Raw genomic sequence first — 2459 nt, 5'->3', positions numbered from 1 at the left:
AAGAATCTGCCCATAATGCCAGAGATGTGGGTTCTGTCCCTGGGTTGGGGAGGTCCCTTGGAGAAAGAAGTGGCAATCCACTCCAATATTCTTGCCTGGAAAATTTCATGGACAGAGGAGATTGGTGGGCTACAGTCCATGGGGTTCCAAGAGTCAGACACAACTTAGTGACTTAAAAAAAAAAAAGTGAAGGTCTCTCAGTCATGTCCAACTCCTTGTGACCCCATGGCCTACACTATCCATGGAATTCACCAGGCCAAACTACTGGAGTGGGTAACCATTTCCTTCTCTAAGGGATCCTCCCAACTCAGGGATGGAGCCCAGGTCTCCCACATTGCAGGTGGATTCTTTTATCAGCTGAGCCACCAGGGAAGCCCAACTGACTAAACCACCACACAAACCTATTATTACCATCAGAAGCCAGAGGAGGAAGAATACCATTATAGGTACTCTTGACTCTGCCCTAGCACATTAGCTCACCTGGTGCCAATAAGACTGGTACCCCTTTTATCTATGACTCTGAGGTCCTTAGTTTCCACCTCAGTCAATTGTAGACCCAGCTCATCTCAATGCCTGATGTCAGCAGCTTGAGATGATAAATCACTCATTTTAATGTATTTGCTTTTCTACTGGAGGGTGAGAAATGTGAGGAGACCTCAGCCTCAGAGTCAACAATTTCAGGTATAAGTTGCAGTTTCACAACGCTAGTAAGATAAGCTTTTCAGACATTGTAGTATTACTTATACAGCTTTATGAGGAAAATACTGATCACTTAGGTGCAAATCCTTCTTGTCTTTATTCTGTACCTCCATACTCTCATCTGTAAAATGGGGATATAGTCATACCAGTTTTTAAGGTTGTTTTAAGAATTAAATAAGTTGATTTTTGTAAAACTATGACAATTATTATTTAAGCTCAGAATATTAAAATGGTTTCATTCTTTCTACGTTTTTCCAAGATGTAGCCAAGAGTACGAGATTGGAGTTCCTACGAACAGTTCACTGTTGACCTTTAACAAGTCAGTTTCTCTCTCTCCATCTCATTTTCTCGATCAAGGTCTGAAACAATGCTTCAAAAGTAGTTCATGTTCTAAGATGGTTTCAATGGATGTTGTGGAATGAACAAACTTCAAAATGAGGATATTGGAGCAAACAGACCATCAGGAAACCCTCTAACTTTAATACTTCTTATGATTCATTATCTCTCAATAAGACCCTGGGTAACACAGGAAATGCCATTGGTTATCCACATTGGGAAACACCACTGCAAAACTCCATACTGTTTACTGAAAAATAATGTTGACAGTATATACACAAAATATCCACAAAGACAAGTGTGTGTGTGTTAGTCACAGTTGTGTCTGACTCTGCAACCCCTTGGACTGTAGCCTGCAGGCTCTTTTGTCTGTGGAATTCCCCAGGCAAGGATACTGGGGGGTGCCATTGCCTTCTTCAGGCAATGAAGAACTAGTAAGATAAGCTAAGTAAGATCAGGGGATCTTCCTGATCCATTGCAGGCAGATTCTTTACAGTCTGAGCTACCAGGGAAGCCCCCTCATAGCCAAAGCTATGGTTTTTCCAATAGTCATGTATGGATGTGAGAGTTGGATCATAAAGGCTGAGCGCCAAAAAGTTGAGGCTTTTGAATGGTGGTGCTGGAGAAGACTCTTGAGAGTCCCTTGGACAGCAAGGAGATCAAACCAGTCAATCTCGAAGGAAATCAACCCTGAATATTCATTTAAAGCACCAATGCTGAAGCTGAAACTCTAATACTTTGGCCACTTGATGCAAAGAGCCGACTCAGTGGGAAAGACCCTGGTGTTGTGAAAGATTGAGGGCAGAATGAGAAGGGGCTGACAGAGGATGAAGATGGCTGAATGGCATCATTAACTCAATGGACATGAGTTTGAGCAAACTCCGGAAGATAATGAAGGACAGGGAAGCCTGGAGTGCTACAGTCCGTGAGGTCTCAAAGACTGCGACACTATTTAGCGACTGAATAACACAAAATATAGCATCCTTTATCATGGTAATTAATCCAACATCATCTCTGCCAATACTGGACCTGAGTAAACAAAGACCTGAGGAGAAGAATGAAAACACATTTATTTTGTACAAAGCGGCTGTCAGTGTCCGAGAGGCCCCGCGGCAGAGCGCGCCCTCAGAGGAGCAGGAGGGGGCCCAGCAGCAGTTCGCCCTGGCCCAGCAGGCGGCCCCGCTGCAGCCCGCGGCCCGGGTTCTCCGCCTTGACGCGCACGGCCAGGCGGCGCACCTCGTCCTCCGAGAGCCCGTCCAAGCACAAGTCCTGCTCCAAGACTGCCCTGCGGCTCCGCCGGACCACGGCGCCCCGCGGCTTCAGGATGAAGCTGACTCTGCAGCCTACGGGGGCGCGGGGCTCGGCTGCTCCTCCAGCCGGGCCCTCGGCACGGAGCAACCGGACACGGAGGCGCCCGCTGGCCC

The 2459-nt window shown here is 46.7% G+C and overlaps 1 protein-coding gene across 1 annotated transcript in view; it reads right to left on the bottom strand.

Annotated features, from left to right (window-relative positions):
- Positions 1 to 2109: 2109 nt before the first annotated feature.
- The window catches only part of C2CD4A (C2 calcium-dependent domain containing 4A), a 1878-nt gene continuing 1528 nt past the window's right edge, over positions 2110 to 2459 (bottom strand). The window contains exon 3 of the mRNA XM_010840802.1: positions 2110 to 2452. Coding sequence (XP_010839104.1) covers positions 2161 to 2452 — 292 coding nt within the window. The 3' untranslated portion in view covers positions 2110 to 2160. The remainder of the gene's footprint in view (positions 2453 to 2459) is intronic.

The sequence above is a fragment of the Bison bison genome, unplaced genomic scaffold, assembly GCF_000754665.1.
Source record: "Bison bison bison isolate TAMUID 2011002044 unplaced genomic scaffold, Bison_UMD1.0 scf7180017864146, whole genome shotgun sequence".
Taxonomy (NCBI): domain Eukaryota; kingdom Metazoa; phylum Chordata; class Mammalia; order Artiodactyla; family Bovidae; genus Bison; species Bison bison.
Note: the sequence above shows the minus strand (reverse complement) of the source record. Positions and strands in the feature narration are given on the sequence as shown.